Source organism: Solanum verrucosum, unplaced genomic scaffold, assembly GCF_900185275.1.
Source record: "Solanum verrucosum unplaced genomic scaffold, falcon-dt-bn FXZP01000118.1, whole genome shotgun sequence".
Classification (NCBI taxonomy): domain Eukaryota; kingdom Viridiplantae; phylum Streptophyta; class Magnoliopsida; order Solanales; family Solanaceae; genus Solanum; species Solanum verrucosum.
Window position 1 is genome coordinate 2,130,660 of NW_026020568.1, and position 20,984 is coordinate 2,151,643.

General features: G+C 35.4%; 2 protein-coding genes across 2 annotated transcripts; one reads left to right on the plus strand and one right to left on the minus strand.

Moving 5' to 3' along the window:
- The first annotated feature begins 3,734 nt into the window (after positions 1-3,734).
- On the plus strand, positions 3,735-15,313 carry LOC125810485 (putative disease resistance protein RGA3). Its single transcript, XM_049489955.1, has 2 exons — positions 3,735-7,062; positions 14,963-15,313. The coding sequence occupies exons 1-2, from the start codon at positions 3,738-3,740 to the stop codon at positions 14,971-14,973; spliced, it is 3,336 nt and encodes a 1,111-aa protein (XP_049345912.1). The 5' UTR covers positions 3,735-3,737; the 3' UTR covers positions 14,974-15,313.
- Positions 15,314-18,240: 2,927 nt separating this feature from the next.
- On the minus strand, positions 18,241-20,083 carry LOC125810496 (serine/threonine-protein kinase-like protein At3g51990). The gene has a single exon (XM_049489968.1). The coding sequence runs from the start codon at positions 20,034-20,036 to the stop codon at positions 18,591-18,593; it is 1,446 nt and encodes a 481-aa protein (XP_049345925.1). The 5' UTR covers positions 20,037-20,083; the 3' UTR covers positions 18,241-18,590.
- Between the last annotated feature and the right edge of the window lie 901 nt (positions 20,084-20,984).

Consider the following 20,984-nt stretch of genomic DNA (forward strand, 5'->3'; position numbering starts at 1 on the left):
TTTCCTCTCCCAGCTAAGAAAGAAGTTGGTTTACCAATGACAGAGTCAATCATTAGCTCTTAAAAAGATCATGTAGAAGGGACATACATGTCAAGTTATTTATTGTTTAATTAATTGAAATTCATACCAACGTGCACGAAAAACAAAAGTGCATAAAAGAACCATAGTCATAGAGAAAGGGAAACAAAAAAGGAGTCTTAAGCTCACAACTACTCATCCAGACAATTCCACAATGAACCAATTGAATGGAATTAGGAGAATACCTTAAAAGGAAGAGCAAATGATACTAACAACGCAACAATACTTGTTGCTCGTCAAAAGTCATTAAACCTGTAGAAATCGAAGAAAACCATTGAAATTTAGTAAATAGGACTAAAATTTTCAATAGTGAAGAGAATGGAGCTTGGTGTCCCAGTTATTTAAAAGATTGTACAGATGAAGAAGTAAAGATTTGGTCACCACTTATTGTTGACACAAACTGTAATCTTACAGTAGTTAACAAAGAGAAAAAGAGGAGCTTTAGAAAGCAAAAATTGATATACTAATAATAAAATATCATGTTTTCGATTCTAAAAATTGAAGCTGCCATAAAATTCGAAGTGACGATTCAAATCCTTACCTCATAATGAACCACCCATTGCTCTATCAAGCAACTTTGTTGTAGTGTTCACCCATTATTCCCCTTGAACTCCAAATAACACTATCTGCATTTCGAGATCAATTTAATTCTTAACATCTAATGTCAAAATATCCTTTAAAATTCTGTAAGTTTCGATTTCAAAATTTATACAAATGCAAAATTAACCTACATGAAACAATTGAGGAATGTAAATTAACATTATCTTCTAAATACTAATTTAGCAGGCAAATGTGTATAAAACTACACAATCAAGAAGCGGAGGAAGATAGAGTGAAGAATAAAGCACTCAGCAACACATGGATTCAACAATAAAGCAGTGAAAAACAAATTGACAAACTCACAGAAAATAAATGAAACATAATAAGAGTGACCGATGCAACAGAGGTCAACTGAATATTTTTTTAATAACTTTCATTTACATCCACATAAGCTTCATATATCTTATACAATACATATGATCCCTTAAGCAATTTCTCCAACAAACTAATATAACATAATTCATTATCAAAATGTCAAGAACTTGGTGACAGTAACAACTTTTAAGGAGAACACAAACATTAAAAATTCAATTCACAAAACTGTCAAAATAAACGACAATTAAACATGATTGATGTATTAATGTCTAAAGGATATAAATCCCAAATCAAGACAGATTTGGTATAAAAACCAAGCATATCATACTAACACACTTTATATAATGCATCACTAAAAATTATCCTTCACTTCAAGCAGACATGCAATAGCATGTGTTATCATCTTTCATTTTTTTTATAAGGTGAAGAACATATGGTATGGCATACAGATGAAGACATAATCAACTAATACCAATTCTATCTAGGGCAACAAAAGTCCAGATTAAAAAAAAAAGGTTTTCTGAGGTGCAAAGTGAAGTAGAATTCATGAAAATAATGCTCTTTATCGTGTAAAAACAATGGACTATATATGCATATCGAGGAGTTCGTCACAATCATATATTATCCATATCTTCCAAACCCATATGCCCACAAATGAAAATTCAGAACCTTTTTACATTTTCTCATAAGATGTAGTTGCTTTATTTTGATAGCTAATGTCACACATCTCTATATTTCTTGACTGTTTCTTTTACCTCTTCATTTAAAAGACAGTATGGTCTACAAATACCCAGTGTTCACACATGAGTCGATGTGATGTAGGCAATCTAACCTAACGAAAGCATATATAGTTGATTCCATGATTTGGGGCATCTTACTTGTAACATGTCATTGTACAGTCATGCCAATTTTTTAAAAAAAGAATACATGTTTGTCAGAACTAATAGCTGTAGAGCTAATCTTTGTAAATGTGTCGCCCTGATTTAGAGTTACAAAAGCTTTGTAATGACTCGAAGCACCGAAAAGGCACACAAAAATGAAGGCAAGACAACAAATTAGTCTAACCAATTTATCATGGCACAAAATAGAATGAGTGTAAATTTACTTTTGCACGACAATTTCTTTTTTCAAAAAAGGAATAGAACACCATACCTATGAGCATCTTGTTGCATTCAATTGAGGATCATTGAAAACCCTAGCTTCCTGAAGAATAACACCCTTTTCAATCCCCATAAACAGGAAATTAAATAGTCCGTTGTATTGTCATAGATTTCCAATATGAAAATGCCATTTCACCACTAAAACGCATGTTGAACAAAAAAATTGTTGCCTCCTAGACTTCTAAATGAAACAAAAAGGCATATATATAACATGCAATGAGATGAGCTACCATAAAATACATAAGCTCGACAAAGTAAAATAATAAAAGTTGATGTTTTTCAACAATTTAAATCATAAACTTAAAAACTATGAACTTATCGTAGGAGGAATATCAATGGTTGAAATCTTTGTTAGAACTTATGATCAGCCACTTTATTTTGCTAAAGAATATGACAATTTTATCTATTAATTAACATTAATTTGACAGGAGAAAATTTAGAGACCTTAGAAGCTATGAGATCCAATTTTGCTCCTTTAGAGTTATGTATTGGTGAGGTGGGGTGTTTCTTCTGCTGAGTGGTACACGTGGTGTGCTAAAGAAGATTGTGCAATCACACGTGTTATTAACAGGAAAGAGCAAGGAAATTTAGTACAGTCCAACTCTAAAGTACACTTTATGTTGCCTTTTGTAAAGTTTCTTGATGCAGTGTCCGTCCTTTTCAAACTGGCATTTCTAAATATTGGTAATAATTGTTATCAAATAAAAGAGATAAACATGAGTAGAAAAGGTAGGCAAATGTCCAAAAAGAAATAAAATAGGGAACTGCAATTTAAGTGCAATACACATGTCTGTGTGAAAAGGCAAAAGCTTAAAAAAGTTAAATTGTAGATAGTACATCTCATGTAACATTTGATACTACTATCTGCTGCAGTGTTCGTCCCTACCTAAAGAGATAAACTTGAGTAGAAAAGGTAGGCAAATGTCCAAAAAGAAACAAAACAGGGAACTGCAATTTAAGTGCAATACACGTGTCTGTGTGAAAAGGCAAAAGCTTAAAAAAGTTAAATTGTAGATAGTACATCTCATGTAACATTTGGTACTACTATCTGTTGCAGTGTTCGTCCCTACCCAAAGATAAATGAGTAGAAAAGGAAGGCAAATGTCCAAAAAGAAACAAAACAGGGAACTGCAATTTAAGTGCAATACACGTGTCTATGTGAAAAGGCAAAAGCTTTAAAAAGTTAAATTGTAGATAGTACATCTCATGTAACATTTGGTACTACTATCTCCTGCAGTGTTCGTCTCTACCTAAATCTCATTTCTAAATAAAGGTAATAATATAATACATGTTGACTTACTATGTATTTGGCTGCAGTGTTTGTCCCTACCCAAGTCCCATTTCTAAATAAAGGTAAAAAGGTAATAATATAATACATGTTGACTTACTATTTATTTGGCTGCAGTGTTCGTCCCTACCCAAGTCCCAAGGGTAATGTAATAATATAATACATGTTGACTTAGTATTTATTTGACCTCCTAGTCTTCACTACAACACCGTGAATACAAGGCAACTAGCCTTCTATATAGGAAATTGTTTTGCTTTACTAAATCTTGATCAAACATATTTGTTGATATACCAGCCATGGCGGAAGCAGTACTTTCTGCTCTAATGGAAGTCCTCTTCCAAAAGACAGCTTCCCAAATTTTCCAAAAAAATGGACTACTAGGAAGTACAAAAAAAGAGATGTTGAATCTACAGAGCACATTATCAACAATTCAAGCTGTTTTACAAGATGCTGAGGACAGGCAAATGAAAGAAAAAGCTTTGAAGAACTGGCTGGTGAAGCTCAAAGACATAGTCTATGAAGCAGATGATTTGTTGGATGAATACATGACTGAACTGCTTCGCCATAAGGTAGTTCTTGATGACAGGGAAACCCGTTATTGTGTTTTCCATGCTGTTAATTCTCTTTATTTGAGTGGTACATTAATTTTTTTGGGTTATAGTATGAAGTTGAAACTGAAACAAGTTGTGGAAAAGTTAGACCTTGTTGCGAATGAGAGAGCCAAATTTCATTTTAGGGATGTTGTTTATGAAAAAAGGTTTTCTTGCGAAAGACCACAATCGGATTCTTATGTAATTGAATCGAAGATTTTAGGGAGAAATAAGGATAAAAAGAATATAATCAAGTTACTTATAGGATCAGATGTGTCAGTTGTGAGTATTATTGGAATTGGAGGAATTGGGAAGACAACAGTTGCGAAATTGGTTTACAATGATGCTGTTGTGGAGAATAGTTTTGATACAAGAATATGGGTTTGTGTCTCAGAAGGATTTAATGTGAAAAGACTTCTTAAAGCAATAATAGAATCTGGCACTGGTAGTAGTTGTAACCTTGTAGAGATGGATGTGATCCAGCGGCGTGTCCAGGAGTTGATATTGGGCAAGAAATTTCTGCTTGTCCTAGATGATGTATGGGATGATGATCATGAGAAATACGAGAGATTAAAAAACTTAGTTCACAATGGTTTGGATGGAAGTAAGCTCCTAGTGACTACTCGCAATGAGAAGGTTGCATTACTGATGGGCACAACAAATCCATACCGTTTGGAAGGCCTTTCAGATGGTGACTGCTGGTCCTTGTTTCAGGAGCTTGCATATAAGAATAGGCAAAAAGAACTATTAGCTCTTGAGGAGGTTGGGAAAGAAATTGCAAAGAAATGTAGGGGAGTTCCTTTAGCGGCAAAGGCCCTTGGAAGTTTGATGTGCTTAAAGAATCAGAAATCTGAGTGGTCCTTCATCCGTGATTGTGCAATGTGGGATCTTATGGGACATGAAGATGGAGCTGGTATTCTTTCGGCCCTAAAATTAAGTTATGAATACTTGCCAACACATTTGAAACAATGTTTTGCATATTGTTCTATATTTCCCAAGGGATATCGGATAAATAAAAACACCTTGATACGCCTATGGATGGCGGAAGGATTTGTTCCGTCCTCTGAAAGCATACCACCAGAAGAAGTTGGGAATGGTTATTTCAATGAGTTGTTGTGGCGCTCCTTCTTCCAAAATGTGAGAAGAGATTTTGATGGGAATATAGTCGAGTGTGACATGCATGATCTTGTTCATGATCTTGCCAAATCTGTAGGCGGTGTTGATTGTTTAACAACAGAATTTGGCAAGGAGGTTATCATTCCTGTGGCGACACGCCACTTATCGATGTTTGGCAATGAGGTGGTACCTAAAAATCCCGGCATGTTGAAGAGTGCTCAAAATCTGCGATCATTTCTTCTATTGGATGGGCAGAGAAATATCACAAAACTTTCCAAAAGTTTCTTTTTGAGCTTTAGATCTATTCGGGCTTTAGATTGCAGCGGTACTAGCATAAAGAAGTTGTCTAATTCAATTGGTACTTTATTACATCTGCGGTACCTCAATCTTTCACATACTCTGCTGAGAACATTGCCTAAGTCTATCTGTTGCCTCCTTAATCTTGAAGCTTTAATACTTAAGCATTGCAACCATCTGATAGAACTTCCGGCAGAAATTAGAAAGTTGGTGAACCTTAGACATCTGGATATATACGGATGCACATCCTTAACCATGTTACCTGGTGGCATTGGACAGATGAGATCCCTTCAAACTTTGCCAGTTTACATTGTTAGCGATGCTGCTGCTAGTGACATCTCAGAATTGCAGAGACTTGATCTTCATGGTGAATTAATGATCAAGAACCTTGAGAATTTGTCCAATGAAATATGTGCCAAAAATGCAAACTTGAAAGGGAAGAGGCACATCCGATTTCTAAAATTAATATGGGCGCAAGTTGAAGAAATGGAGACAAGAGAAAATGTTGAGCGAGTTGTTGAAGGGCTTCAACCAAATTCTGATTTGAGGAAGTTACACTTAGAGGGTTACATTGGTGCAAATTTCCCCAGTTGGTTGATGACTACATACTTGGTAAACATTGTGGAACTCTCACTTCTCAAATGTCACAGGTGCGTGGAACTGCCTCAACTAGAGAAACTGCCTTTTCTTGAGGTTCTCACTGTTGATGGAATGGATTCTGCAATGTATTTCTGCGGTAGTTCTGGTGGAAAGGATTCGGCTACTCATTTTGCATCACTGAAGCAACTCACCCTCAGGAATATGCCCTGTCTACTGGGATGGTCAGTTAATGAAGATCATGGTATTCTTCCTCGTCTGAAGAAATTTACGTGTGAGGCATGTCCCTCTTTGAATAACTTGCCATATCTACCCTCTCTCAACTCATTAGAATTGTCTGATTGTAGCAGTGAATTACTAGCTGAGACAGCAGCCAATGTTACCTCCCTTACTCATCTTATGATCAGTGGATTTTTGGAACTTATACACTTACCTGAAGGGTTGCTGAAAAACAATATAAGTCTGCTGTCTGTAGAAATTAGAGATTGTCCAGAGATTCGAAGTCTTTCGAGTGACCTGAAAGTTCTTCCTTGTATTGAGTCATTAAGCATCAGTAACTGTAAGAATCTCAGTTCTGTGTTCGATTCCTGTGGACTTGGGACTTTGAAGTCCTTGTCCATTCATGATTGCCATAACATTAGCCTGGAAAAAGGATTACAAAATTTACAGTTTCTTCAATATGCATCACTCTCTGACTGTGGAAACTTGACAACCTTGCCGATGCCTATGCAACACCTTACGTCTCTCCAAACTCTGCATATATGGAGCTGTTCTGAGATGTATATGCTTCCAGAATGGCTAGGAGACCTCAGTTCCCTTAGAGAATTGGAGCTGTGGTACTGCGGAAAATTAAGTTCTCTACCAGAATCAGTGAAAAACCTAACCAAGCTTCAGTTTCTGTCTATATGGGGCTGTCCAAATTTGGGGTTAAGATGCAGAAAGGATGTTGGAGAAGATTGGCACAAGATAAAACACGTTCCATTCATCAAGATTAATGGTCCATATATCCAAGCTATGACAGGTAATTAATGCATTTTAGATCAATTACTTTTTCTGGTTACACTGAAACAATCAGAATATTATATATTACTTCTCATTTTGACTGCTACCAGTTTCAAAATTAATAAATATTACTTCTCATTTTGTTCAACATGAGTTGATGTTCACAGAAATAAAAGAGAAACATATTGAATATGAATGACTTTATTATTGATGTACTGAAGGGGAGCCTGGGAGCAAAAATAAAGCTGTCTCTGTGTGACCCATATGGGTCACGGGTTTGAGCCGTGGGATCAACGACTGATGCTTGCGTCAGAGTATGCTGCCTACATTGCATCCCCTTGGGGTGTGTCCCTCCCTGAACCTAACCTGAACGCGGGATGCCCTTTACTGAAATGATTTTTATAATATTGATTGAGGATAAGATGTTGCATCAAATTTAAAATTAATAATAAGTACTCGATAATTGCTGTATGTTAGTTTGACTTCTCTTGATGGTAGTTTTGTATTTAAGGAGGTGACTATTTTATTCGACAAGCTTAAGTTAGATAGTTGGTCAAACCAAAACGAAGGGGAGAAGTATAGTAGAAACACTGTTCTTGTTTTTCATTCGTAAAAGAATTTGTCCTTTACCGTTTGAACTTCATATTGAACCAACATTCCATAACCCTCTTTATTGATCAGGGTTTAGGACCAACTACACTCCGTGAGGCGTGCGCATAGTTAGAGTAATTGTTGTTAAATGTACATTAGTTATTTTGTTTCCAGGGGATTTTTATGTTACGTTAAAAATTTGTACGTTAGTATAGAATAAGTGTTGGAGTTAAAGAACCTCTAGTTTGAGGGAGCCCTTGCTTTTTTCTTTTCTTTTCTGGATAACATTGAAGAATCCTTAAATTCCCTAAAAAGAGATTATTGAGTTTGGTTTCTTATCCAAAAGTTTTATTCAATTTGGTTTCTCAGTTAAAAGGTTCATATAGATTCATATTAAAGAGATCAAGGTTCCTGATTAAATACCATAATGCTATCTTTTTGTGTAGTTTATTATGCATCAATTGTGAATATTGTGTGGGAGTTGTTAGCATGATAGACAACTAAATGGTTGTATATATTAATGTAATTATATAGTGATATAAATTAGCATGATCATATACATTTGTTGTAGAATCATATGAATAAATATTGTGATAGAATAGCTGATTTGGAAGGATAGCAAGGCAGATTTAGAGGGATTTAATGGCAGATTTGTATAGATAGAATAGCTGATATTTAGGGATAGGAATGGTGATCTTTAGGGATGTGTAATCTTTATTTTCTCTATATAATGGAAAGACTCTCTCACTTTGAGAGGCATTCAGCTGAAAATTGACATGGTATCAAAGCCTTCTCTTGGCTGTCTTGTTTCATAGAGTCATCTGTGGTTCCTTTTATATTTTTTTTGAAAATCTTGGTTTTTGGCTACCTCCTGGGAATTTTGTTCTTGATCATTCTAGTTGCTTTCTTGAGTCTTTGTAGTTTTATAGCTATTCAAAAGCATGAATTCACATCACTTTGAATCCTTCAGTGTTCGTTGCACTGGAAAAAAATATTCTTCTTGGGAGTTTCAATTTCAGTTGTTTGTCACCGGCAAAGAACTATGGGGCCATATAGATGGAAGCGATCCTGCTCCTACTGATGCAACAAAGTTAGGTGAATGGAAGATTAAAGATGCTCGGGTGATGACATGGATTCTAGGGTCAATTGACCCTCTTATTGTTCTTAATCTCAGGCCGTACAAGACAGCTAAGGCCTTGTGGGATTACTTACAAAAGGTTTACAACCAAGATAATAGCGCAAGACGCTTTCAGTTGGAGTATGAAATTGCTAATTACTCTCAAGGAGGTCTTTCTGTTCATGATTATTTTTCTGGATTTCAAAACTTATGGGCTGAATTTACAGATATTGTCTATGCCAAAATACCTACTGAATCCCTATTAGTGATTCAGGCAGTTCATGAGCAAAGCAAGCGAGACCAATTTTTGATGAAATTACGCTCCGACTTTGAGAATGTTCGCTCTAACTTGATGAATCGTGACCCGTCTCCCTCTTTGGATGTTTGCTTTAGGGATTACTTCGTGAAGAGCAACGTCTTGTCACACAAAATGCTTTTAAGAAAGAAAATGATGTCACTACTGCATTTGCTGCTCAATGTAAAGGAAAGGGCAGGGATATGAGTAGAACTCAATGCTACAGTTGCAAGGAATATGGTCATATTGCTAGCAATTGTAGCAAGAAGTTCTGTAATTATTGTAAACAACAAGGACACATTATCAAAGAGTGTCCCACGCGCCCTCAAAATCGTAGGATCAATGCTTTTCAAGCTAGGATAAACGGTTCCACTGATGATAACTCATCTTCAGGACAAGTTCTAACTCCTGAAATGGTACAACAAATGATCGTGTCAGCCTTTTCAGCATTGAGATTACAAGGTAATGATGTTACATCTAATTTTTGGATTGTTGATTCAGGTGCTTCCAATCATATGACCAACTTAACGAGCATCCTAAAAAAAGTTCGTAAGTATCAAGGTCCATCGCAAATACAGATTGTCAATGGTAGTAATTTACCCATTGCCAAGGTTGGGGACATTACTCCAACTTTCAAGAATGTTTTTGTTTCACCAAAGCTCTCAACCAGTCTTATTTCAGTTGGACAATTGGTAGATAACAATTGTGATGTGAATTTTTCTCGTAATGGTTGTCTTGTGCAGGATCAGGTGTCGGGGACGATAATCGCGAAGGGGCCTAAAGTTGGACGATTGTTTCCTATACACTTTTCCATTCCTCCTGTTCTATCTTTTGCTTGTACTTCTACTGCTAGTAAAACTGAGGTTTGGCATAAGCGTCTAGGACATCCAAATTCTGTTGTGTTGTCTCATTTATCAAATTCTAGTTTATTGGGAAATAAAAATAAATTTTCAGTTGCTTCTATTGATTGTTCTACTTGTAAATTAGGCAAAAGTAAAACTCTTCTTTTTCCTAATTTTGGTGGTCGTGCTACAAAGTGTTTTGATGTCATTCATAGTGATGTTTGGGGCATTTCACCAATTATTTCTCATGCTCATTTCAAATACTTTGTGACATTCATAGATGATTATAGTCGGTTTACATGGGTGTATTTTCTTCGATCCAAATCTGAGGTATTTTCCACGTTCAAGATATTTTTGGCTTACATTGAGACTCAATTTTCTACATGCATCAAATTATTAAGATCTGATTCTGGTGGAGAATATATGTCTTATGAATTCAAAAAATTCTTGCTTGACAAAGGGATTGTCTCACAACACTCTTGCCCATATACACCACAACAAAATGGAGTTGCTAAACGAAAAAATCAGCATCTTTTAGATGCCACTCGTACTTTATTGATTGAGTCATCTGTACCATCTAAATATTGGGTGGAAGCTTTGTCTACTGCTGTCTATTTAATTAATAGATTGCCATCTAAAGTGCTAAATCTTGAGTCTCCATATTTTCGTCTTTATTACCAAAATCCTAACTATAGTGATTTTCATACATTTCGTTGTGTTTGTTTTGTGCATTTGCCTCTTTCGCAACGCAATAAACTTTCTGTACAATCTACTAAATGTGCTTTTATGGGTTATAGTACTTCACAAAAAGGTTTTATTTGTTATGATCCATATTCTCACAAATTTCGTATTTCTAGAAATGTTGTTTTCTTTGAGAATCAATATTTCTTTCCTACAATTGTAGATTCATCTTCTGTTTCTCCTCTTCTTCCTACTTTTGAGGATATATCATCTTCTTTTAAGAGGTTCAAACCTGGATTTGTGTATGAACGACATCGGCCAACTTTACCCTATCCCGACATTGATCCGCCGCCTGAAACTGCACCACAACTAGAATCTGAGAATTCTTCAAGATCTGGTCCTCTTGAGCCTACTCGGCGATCTACAAGAGTATCTCGCACTCCCAATTGGTATGGCTTTTCCTCTACTTTATCCAACATATTTGTTCCATCTTGTTACTCACAAGCTTCCAAGCATGAATGTTGGTAGAAAGCAATGGAGGAAGAACTTTTGGCTCTTAAAGAAAATGACACATGGGATATTGTTTCATGTCCTTCAAATGTCCACCCTATTGGATGTAAGTGGGTTTATTCAATCAAACTTCATTCTGATGGAACTCTTGATCGGTACAAAGCTCGATTGGTTGTTCTTGGTAACATACAAGAGTATGGGGTGGACTATGAGGAGACTTTTGCACCCGTAGCCAAAATGACTACGGTACGAACTATTATTGCCATTGCTGCTTCACAAAACTGGCCTCTTTATCAAATGGATGTCAAAAATGATTTTCTCCATGGTGATCTTAAAGAAGATATTTATATGAAACCTCCACCTGGTTTGTTCTCATCGCCTACATCAGATGTATGCAAGTTGAAGTGGTCTTTGTATGGATTAAAACAAGCTCCAAGAGCTTGGTTTGATAAGTTCTGATCTACTTTGCTACAATTTTCTTTTGAGCAGAGCAAATATGACTCATCTTTGTTTCTTCGGAAAACATCTACATGTTGTGTTCTTCTTTTGGTGTATGTAGATGACATTATTATCACAGGAACTGATTCTTCACTAATCATTTGCCTCCAACAGCAGCTTAAAGATTCTTTTCATATGAAAGATCTTGGTACTCTTACTTATTTTTTGGGTTTGGAAGTTCATAATGTTGCTTCATGTGTATTTCACCAACACAAATATACTCAGGATCTGATTTTTGGCTGGTCTTCAAGTTTCCTCCTTCGTAAATACTCCACTGGAAATGAATGTCAAGTATCGTCGTGAGGAAGGCGATCTTCTTCCTGATCCAACTATATTTCGACAATTAGTTGGGAGTCTAAATTACCTTACTATTACTCGGCCTGATATCTCTTTTGTAATTAGTCAATTTATGCAAGCTCCTCGTCATCTCCACTTGGTGGCTGTTCATCGCATCATTCGGTACCTTCTAGGAACATCTACTCGTGGATTGTTCTTTCCAAGTAGTTCTCCTATTCGGCTTAATGCTTTTAGTGATTCTGATTGGGCGGGATGTCCTGATACTCGTCGTTCAGTCTCTGGTTGGTGCATGTTTCTTGGAGAATCATTGATATCTTGGAAGAGTAAAAAGCAAGATCGTGTGTCAAAATCTTCAACAGAGGTTGAATATCGATCCATGTCTACTACTTGCTCCGAGGTTGTATGGCTTCGTGGATTACTTGCTGAGATTGGATTTCCCCAATCTTATCCTACTCCTCTCCACGTTGACAATACAAGTGCTATTCAGATTGCTACTAATCCAGTTTTTCATGAGAGGACCAAACACATCGAAGTGGATTGTCATTATATACGAGAAGTTGTAGATAAAGGAGTCATTACTCTTCCACATGTGTCCAGTGATCTTCAAATAGCTGATGCGTTTACAAAATCCATGGCACGGCAACGCCATCAGTTTCTAGTAGGCAAATTGATGCTTCTTGATCCACCAACATCAATTTGAGGGGGGATGTTAGCATGATAGACAACTAAATGATTGTATATATTAATGTAATTATATAGTGATATAAATTAGCATGATCATATACATTTATTGTAGAATCATATGAATAAATATTGTGATAGAATAGCTGATTTGGAGGGATAGCAAGGCAGATTTAGAGGGATTTAATGGCAGATTTGTATAGATAGAATAGCTGATATTTAGGGATAGGAATGGCGGATCTTTAGGGATGTGTAATCTTTATTTTCTCTATATAATGGAAAGACTCTCTCACTTTGAGAGGCATTCAGCTGAAAATTGACTGGAGTATCCCATACCATCAGGATTTTGGTGTTATTTGTAGCTCATTCCACATTATGTATTAGCTACTCTATCCTTTCTTATCATACCAATTGCAGTAACTTCTATTACTATCCTCTTGAGTATTCCATTTATGGTAATCCAAATGTATCACAAGTCCAAATCGAATGGCTCCTTGTGTCTTTTCCCTAGAATATCTACTAATTATATGATTTTAGAGCTAAAATTGCTGTTTTAGTGAGCAAAGGTAAATAGTCATTACGTGCTTAGCAATTACGCCTCATTCATCTATTTCCTTTGAGACTCCTTCCATTTGCTATATGATCAGCAATGTGTTTTGTCATACAAAATGCTAGAGAATTGTTAGTGATTTTAGGCTCTCATGATCATATCTATTTCTTCAACATTTCGACTTGCCTAAGGTTAAGTATAATTCTTGGTTGTAGCAGAAATATCTTTTCTCTAGCAACATAGTGAAAGTAGTTTTCTTTAGAAATCAACAGATAAAGCAAAAGTTTTAGAATTGGGATCCTTGTAGAATGTCTTGAGGGGTCTTTGGTAATAGAACCAAATAATACACGTGACAGCTTGACATGAATTCGAAGTAGTAAATTTTAAGCCTAAATATGAAAATTTCACTCATAGGATAGATCATTCACACAAAGTCTAAATCATACCCTAAATATGAAAGTTTCACTCGTAGAACAACCATACTAAACCATTTCACTACCAACTAGCATTACAAAAATGAAGTTGGAAGAACAAAGCTCTTCTTGCATCACTCGCTTGGAGATTTCATAACGATAACAACTCACTCTGGGAACAATTAATGAATGCAAGAAATATAGCTCCCATTCACCCTCCCATATTTGGAATAATGTTTGTGCAGGTTGGAATCTTTGTCTTGAAGGTCTTTTCTGTCTAGTAGGCGATGGAGAAACAAAATAAAATTTTGGATCCAACATTCCTTGGCACTATGTAACATGATTCATAGGCCTCTCAACTTCAATGAGGAACACTTAAACCATCTCAGACTACTTACATGATAGACAAACTTTTCTTGCTAATCTTTCCGTTGAACTTCCTGAACACATTTTTCAATAGATTGGACTATACTTACATTAGAAGTTCCAATCACTAGGAAGATTTCGAGATCTTCATATGGAAACAAAATGGGTTGTTCAGTACTCCATCTTTTACCACCACAAATTGGAAAAAGATCATACACTTAACTGTAAGTGGCTCTGAAACTAAAAACTTTGAACAAAATGATGTATACTTCATTTGGCTAGTTTTGCATGACGTAATTTCAATAGCTGGCCTCCTTCATAAACACAGGATCTGACATTTTAGTTTGTGGGCTGCAATTAATGAGGTAGAAAATGTTTGAGCATATCTTTCTTAATGGAAATATGCAAAAAGATTTTGGACTAATCACGGAATTCAACACACCAACATGCACAACCCTTTTTTCCTAGATAAAAACATGAATGCATTAACGAAAATATTGTGCATAACTTGAAATTGATAGAGTTATTCCCTTTCTGTTTTTGGTAACAACAACAAGATGCCTAGTGTAATCCCTTAGGTGATGTATGAGACCTTACCCCTACCTTTGTGGTGTAGAGAGGCTGCTTTTGGCACCTATGGTAAATAGAAATAAAAAGTGCTTGGTATCCACAATGTTGTTACAAGGGTAACTTAATATACAACCCTAAACAACTAACAATAGTATCCTCCATCAAACTGTTGAAGTCAAATGGAACCCTCATCTTACGAACTTATATAAACTGAATGTTGATGCTAAAGCAAACCTTGAAATGAGGGATTATGGGATGTAACTAGAAATAGCAATGGGGGAATAAATTGCTGAATTCGCCACAAGTATTCCCTTCTCAACTAACACATTTTGCAGAGATTATATCGCGGTTATGGTAGCATTGGCATTTAATTAATTGTTCGGGTCAGCTTGCACTCACCTCGACCATTGTCTTTTAATTTATATGTGTTGGAAGTCGAAAGAAAGGTAGCCAAAATGCTAACTAATGGCAATGACCGTTATGCTAAATCTCAGTGATGATATTGCAGGTTATCCTTGACTAAGGTGGGGAAGCCAACAAAAGTAGCTGATGGACTAGCTAAAAATGGAAACAAAGCTGAATACCTAAGTTTCTTCCTTTTAAATGTTATCTGTTTTTGCCTCCTTCTGTATCTGTATGTTATGAAGGGCCAGTTAGTGTACTAAACCATTAAGTGGTCGTTTGGTAGCTGGTTTGGAGGTGAGTTATGTTGATATTAAATCCTCCCCATGTAATTTCACGTTTGATAACTAGTTAAGATGTAAGTTATTCATGTATAAATTTGATATGATATTTGCTTTGCAATTTAGAAACACATGTATAAGTTGTTACGAGATAATCTATATTTTATTTTGGTGAATGGAAAGGCATATGATAGGAAGGAATATAATTTTGTTGCAAGGAGACAGAGAGCTAAAAAGTCCAATTCTTTTGGAGTTTTCAAGTTCAACTTGTTCCTACTCTTGTTTGAATCTGAAGCTCCAATTTGTCTCTTACTGCAAAGGGAATTTAGCTGCTGCTGCCTGTGATAATTTGTCTCCTTTTTTTTTTGTTACAGTTTGCTTTCTCGTGACTTATTTGCTTTTACATGAATGATTAGTCACAATTCCTTTCAAGAGTCAACCATACTCTTAACTCTATAGATTCTTTTTCAAATATTTGCAATAAAACAATTTAAAATTTTAGTTCTATCTTTTCTTTTGTTTTAAATTACAACTATTCGTGTTAGGACATTCACCAATCAGAACAAAAAAGCACTTCATTGAGTTCAACAAAATAATGCACTGTTTAGATTAATCTGTTTGTACTCATTATAAGACAACTGCAAATCAGAATATAGACTCAAGGGTAATGCTCCAAATATGCTGCTCCATCCGCTTTTACTTGTTTATTAGTATCATTTTAACCTTCTTATTAAGTACTACTTGTACTATTCACTTCCCAAAATAATTTTAAGATAATTTAAAAAGTGTGCCGAATCAAACATGAATAAGTAAACGAGATAGTAGAATCTTGTGAAGTGATCCAAATTTATCATCTATTGATAATTGGAGCCAGGTACATCCCTAGAGTTGCAACATTGATATTAGTAATGGTATTAATGCATGCATTAGTATGATTAAAAGTATACTAATTAGATGGATATATTTGGATCAAAAGTATAACAAGGATATATATAAACTTTGATAGTACATGAATATATTTGTGTTTTTCCCTTTTTATTTTAATGATAAATTTAGTTGAAAAGTTAGGTGATTTTAGAGAAGCTCTTAGCTCCATCTCATATTTACTTTGGTCAAAATACAAGATAATATTCTTTTCATTTTTATACAAGTCAAAAGATAATTCCTATTAATGTGCAGTTTAAGGTTGCCTGTAATTGCAGATTTAAGTAGCCTTGCTAGTCATCTGCATGCTTCCTTCCACTGGAAAAAGAGGGGGAAATAAAAGTCTCCTAAAATGAGCTAGCAAGGACATGTTTAAATAAATTAATAAATGCAGTATCTGAGTTGAATAAGATGTTTATTAAATATATATATTAAAAAAAATTAGACAATAGGTATCATAACTATATATGGAAAGTCCAGGGAAGATGAGTATGACAAGTAATACTGGTTATGATAAATGCACATCTATTATATATCATACTACTATTTAATTTAATACACCAATAAGTTTGGTGAGAATGCATCATTTATTGAGACCAGAACATGTCATTTCCCAAACAACCAACAACCAAAAAGTTCTTTGAAAAATAGCTGTTGTCATGGAATTTAAAATAAAAATCGTCGTGAAGTTTTACCTGTGGAATTTGAGACACGATAAATGTGACTATTTTTCAAAGACATGATCGAGACATGGCCAACGGGCGCTAATTCTGTGGATTGTACCTGTCAAACTTCTGTTGTTAACAACTAGGCATGTTAAGCTCAAATAATGGCCAAATCTCAATAAAAAACTTATGACTTTGAAAATTAGTATATTTTTACCTGAACAGAGATAACATAAAAATGACAAAATCCACTTCAGAAGAAAAACATGTTACTAAGATATACCTAAGTTCTTCACAATAAAATAAGCATATTTTCTCTTGATCAGCATTAGAATAAGATCTGTTCAGCTACTTTCTACATTTTGTAAATCTCATATTTTTCTCTTGACCAACAATCCAACATCATAGTACAAGATCTTGTTCAGCTACTTCTCTACAACATGTAAATATATATTGCAAGATATGTAGCATGTACACAGGGAGATGGATTTTCAGAAAAAACAAGTTTATACAGTTTGGTATGGGAAATAAGACAGACCCGAGTAAGTACAACTACATTCAAAATCAGAAGATGGATATGTCTAACATCCTGCAAGACCCTAGGCTCACTCCGAGTCCCTCTCTCTATTGCCTTGACTCCTCAATCTCAATAGGGTAAGAAAAGAGAATCCAACAATTGCTAAGGAATAACTTGAACTAAGAGAACGTTAAGTAATACTTGATCAATTCCCCAATAACGAAAGCAGAAGAGTAACACTGGTTGATTGTTATCAGAATCAACTTGAGTAACTACAAATACAACAAGCTTTCACTTGTTTAGACATTGCAAGATCTTAACTACTTTGAGTTTTGCGATTGTAGAAGATATAGATATACTCAAGAGGACCAAATTCTCCACAAAATGATCAATTTGTTGTTAAATGATCATGGTATTCATTTAGATAATCAATAAGATTATATCACAATTTCGAGGATGGAAACTACTGAGCGTTCCAAATGATAGTATGTAAATTAGTTTGATTCAAATTATATTTGAACAGATGCCAACAAGGAAAAGGTGGATAGTACCATGCTTAACATATTTTATACTGCAACTTTGTCCTAGTGATTTGGGCATATTGATACTTGCATCAACAATAAGGAATATTTCTGTTTCCACGATCACATATATATCTGCAATAAGGTGTCTAAGATGCTCAGAAAAAGAATATTTTGAACAACTTTACACTGAAAAATCAGAACACAAGAGCTCAATATTAATAGAGTAGCACAATTACAGCAGAAATATGACAAATCAAATAGCACGTCTGATGAACAAACGAAAATCTTATGTACCTTGTGAGGGCCAGTTACCTCTTCCAGGATGCTGGTTCATTCGGCTTGCAGTTAAGAAAATAAATGTGTTATGAAACAGCATTATAGGTTTATCTTCCTTCTCATGAAGTTCCAATGAGGATTTGTGATCCATATCCTTTTTATGCAGACAAGTAAATATAAGCATTGCCATCACTGAATTTTGGCATAAGTGAGTAACAAATGGAAGTTAATCATTTGTCACTATTCATATATATCGACAATTGAAATACAGAAGAATCCATGAAAAGTACAACAGGTGTGCTTTTGAGCAACAAACATGACCAATCGATCGAATTTACTAATGCTCTACAATAAGAGCCTAAAGAATTCGACACCCCTACAATACCTTACTTCCATATGATCTGAAAGCACGAAAAGCTTATAGGAATAAGCTTTTCTTGCTCATCAAATCAGAAAGATAATTCCAAATGACTTTCCAAAAATTACAATGCTCTACAAAGATTGGCACCAGAGCTGAAGCGATTGAATTAACAATTCTATCAGCTCTTCAATCCCTATCTGAATGCTCACCAACTGAATTGTTTCTTCTAAAACGGGATGTACCTCCTCTACTGTTGCTGTGAACTATAGACTCATTGTTTCTTCTACCAACAACTGATCCGCTTACATATCTGCAGCTCAAAGCTCTACTGATAGATTTTGACTTAGGCTCAACCCCATCACCTTCTCCACGAAATTCAGATTGCCCCTCATTTCCAGCCATTAAATCCATCAAATTGCTGCGCAACCCTAAGTCAGAGTAAACTCTCGGCGAATTCCTCAGTGGCGTTGCAAGTCTAGCATCTCCACCATCCAAATCTCTTTGTTTACTACCTTTTCCCCTCAAGTTCAACTGGCTGGTTCTTGACTCCACAGGTCGGCCCACGGTCTCAACCATCAAACAAGGATTGGTAAAACCATTCCAGGAATGTAGAGGTACCAACTTACTCAACCCACTCAAACATTCAGCGACCTCCTTCATTGTTGGCCTCCTCTCCCTACATGGCCTCACACATTTTGCAGCCACAACTGCCAATTGCTTTCTTAAACCAGGATCCTTGGGAGGTGGAATCCTTGGATCATATACAGCCAAGAGCTTCCCTCTCTTTATCAATGGAATGGCCCAATCCACTATAGAGGGGGGCGAATACGCCACATCGATAGCTTTCCTCCCACTTATAATCTCCAACAACAAAATCCCAAAACTAAAGACATCAGTCTTGGTGCTCAAATTATCAGGGGTCACATAACATGGATCAAGATAACCCATTGTACCAGCAGGAGGAGTAGACCTCAACCTAAAATCATCAAGATGACACCTTAATGCTAACCCAAAATCACCCAAACGGGCATTGAAATTCCTGTCTATCAACACATTAGCAGACTTAATATCACGATGGATTACAGGAGGACTCAAAGAATGGAGAATATCAACAGCCTTAGCAGTTTGTAAAGCCAATTTCATCCTTCTCCCCCAACTGAGTGGACGAGAATTGGAATGCAGTACATCATAAAGGGTACCATTAGACATAAACTCAACAACCAAAAGTGTGTCATGAGAATCAATAGAAAAACCAACAAGATTAACCAACCTTGGGCTCTGCAATTTCGAAAGAATATCAATTTCATTCTCTACCTCATTACAATTCTCCTGCCCAGATGTCGAGGTGTTTCTAATTCTTGGGGCAATTCTCGAAGACCTCTTGACAGCAACAAGACGGCCATTACGAAGCATCCCTTTATAGACAAGTCCATGGCTACCCCTACCAAGAAGCTTTTGGTCAGAGAAACCATTAGTGGCTGCTTCAAGATCTCTGTAGTTAAACTCCTGGATTTTGATGGGTTTCTCCTTTTCTTGATTATGAGGTTGATGGGTTTTCTTCGGAGTAGCCGTACAACTCTGAGAATTGGAAATTGATACGGAAGATTCAGCTTTACATGATAGATAACCCATAAAGTTTAGATTTTTTTTTCTTTTCTGTACACTCACAAGCTTTAGGTGTGTTTTCACATGTAAATATTGGCAAATCTAGAACAAAAAAGAGAGCTTTTTGATGGGGTTTTTCAGATGAAGAGCTTTTTGGTTTCTGGGTATTGCAGATTATTGCAGATTGGTGATAATGGTGATGAAGGAGAGAGAGGTGTTGCGGTGATAATGGTGAAAATGGGTTGCCCACTGTCCACTGAAATGGAATCACAAGAATTGCACCATCTTATAAGGTATTTATTTTGGATTAACAAATAGGGTAAAATAATGGGGGATGATTTATGGTACTCCAAAAATTACAGAATTGATGAAATTGATCATTTTTATTAGAAGATCGATTAATTTAAATTTATGTTATATAAAATCTCATTAGAAGATGATTTTTTTATATTCATATTAGAACTCGAGATTTTAATTAAGGAAAGACCAGTATTATCTGCATTGCCATATCATAATCTATACTAGACGTTAATTAACAACTACTGCCATGAAGTAAAGAATACTGCGTGGAAAACCCATAAAAAGTGGAAAGTATATTCATGGAAAAGTATTTTTTTCTATACTTCCCAAATATTTAATCAGACAAGCTATTTGTTATTTAGGTGTGGTAAATTTAATGATGGTTTCATTTTATATTAATATATAATAAATTAAAAGGTCCAAAATTTGCTTATGTACAACTCGAAATTGCTTCAACTCTATCTTTATTAAACTTTTGATCTATTCATAACTTTGTCGTTAACTAGTAGATTATCTCATACTTATTCAGTTATAGAAACTTCAATCTATATGTTTAAATTTTTTTGAGAGAAACAAACGTTTAAATTTATCTTTCATTTTTTTTAATTATGATTTAAAATTACCCTTGGGTTGAAGTAATTTTGTTTAGGATCAAAGGCAAAAATAATTTTTTTT

Excerpts from the sequence above, each read along its gene's own strand:
- LOC125810485 (XM_049489955.1), top strand. The coding sequence starts at position 3,738 with ATGGCGGAAGCAGTACTTTCTGCTCTAATGGAAGTCCTCTTCCAAAAG.
- LOC125810496 (XM_049489968.1), bottom strand. The coding sequence starts at position 20,036 with ATGGGTTATCTATCATGTAAAGCTGAATCTTCCGTATCAATTTCCAAT.